Source organism: Loa loa, assembly GCF_000183805.2.
Source record: "Loa loa unplaced genomic scaffold supercont3.1852, whole genome shotgun sequence".
Lineage (NCBI taxonomy): Eukaryota > Metazoa > Nematoda > Chromadorea > Rhabditida > Onchocercidae > Loa > Loa loa.
The window spans coordinates 1-1,651 of NW_018110031.1; the positions used below are offsets into that span (position 1 = coordinate 1).

At 27.6% G+C, this 1,651-nt stretch overlaps 1 protein-coding gene across 1 annotated transcript; it reads left to right on the forward strand.

Annotated features, from left to right (window-relative positions):
- Positions 1–136: 136 nt before the first annotated feature.
- Positions 137–1,527, forward strand: LOAG_15364 (hypothetical protein; the record flags this gene model as incomplete). Its single annotated transcript, XM_003150856.1, has 3 exons — positions 137–323; positions 716–841; positions 1,358–1,527. 3 exons carry the CDS (start codon positions 137–139, stop codon positions 1,525–1,527), a joined length of 483 nt encoding a protein of 160 aa, XP_003150904.1.
- Positions 1,528–1,651: the final 124 nt, after the last annotated feature.

Here is a 1,651-nt window from a genome sequence, read left to right on the forward strand (position 1 = left end):
ATTATTATTATTATTATTATTATTATTATTATTATTATTATTATTTGTCACTCGTATTATTAATATTATCATTATTATTAATAACTTTCAAATATTTCAACTTTTATTAAAGTATACTGAAGCACAAAGAGATTTCATGAAGTTTAAATTAGGAGCAGCAGCAATAGCCTCCTTATTAGCTGCACCAATAAGCGATCATTTCGGCCGCAAAAAGCCTATCCTGAGCGCAGTTGTATGTGATACAATTGGCGCATTGCTGTGTTCCTTGTCGATAAGTAAAGAAATGCTTATTATTGGCCGAGTTATGATTGGTTTTGCATTAGGTAAACATATTTTTCGAATAAATTTTTCTCTTTATTTGTTTTTATTCCTAAAGTTAACGTGTCATTTGGGCATTTTCAAAAAAAAATGTTTTTATTTTTTAAAATTTGTCAAAGTTTATAGCTGAAAATAGTTTCATACAACAGAAATTGTGTTGTGCATTAAATTCATTGCCAATTTTTATTTAAATTTTTTTTTCATGACACAATATGCCGTCAACATCGTTGTTATTGCTTATCTACAGAGGGAAAAATTCTTTTTTTCTGAATTTATTTTTAGAATTTAAGAACAAAAAGAATAAAAGTATATACTTGGCTAGAAATTAGCTAAAATTTCCTCTTCCATTTCATCGATAATGTCGGTATCAGTGATATATAAAAACATAAAACTGAAGGTTTTGGATCAACCGTTGTACCGGTATATATCAGTGAAATATCACCACCTAATTGTCGAGGTTATCTTCTTACATCGTTTCAAATGTTTATTACATTTGGATTAGCATCAGCAAATATCGTTGCAGGTAATGCAGGTAAAACAAAAAAAAAGAAAAAAGTTAACAAGAGGTTTCCAGCAGCTTTATAAATTTTATATTATTGAAGTAAATTTTATTTTGCAATTTAATTTGGAAGAGAGGAATTGATTTTCCAAATTTGTAAGAACCTATGAATTTTCCCGTCTATTTCAACTGGGATTCATTCATGAAAGATTTCGGAAGGCTTAAATTTCCATGTGCTTTTGAAAGCAACTAATTTTACAATTTTGATATGCAATAAATCCCGAAGCAGAGGATGGGTAATTGAAATTTTTTAATTAAAAAAATACGACGTAAAAGTAAGAAAAAATCGATTAATGATCGAAATTCAGCAATTACAAATTTTTCAGAGAAGAAATTTTTCCATTTCTTCAATGTCAAACAAATAAAAAACGTTTCATTATTTTCATTCATTTATAAATTCATTCTAAGAAAGATTTTAGCTAATTAGTCCGTTTTGTTAGCCATTTGTTGCTCGATTTCAGTTTTTATCAAAAAATACAGGTATATTATCTTATGTGCAGCCTATTTATGCTGGATGGCGCTTAATGCTTAGTTTCACAGCCTTTCCATCTTTAATTCAATTTATCGTCTTTTTGTTCATGCCCGAAAGTCCACGGTGGCTATGTGCTAATGATCAGGAAGAAGAAGGCATTCGAGTTATTTGTTCTTAATATTTCTTTCTTTTTTTATTGTTAGTAGAATAACATTACAATTTAAATAATAACGGTAAAATTCTAACACTGATCTATATTAAAATGTATAAATGTTAATTCTATATTAATAATAATAAATATT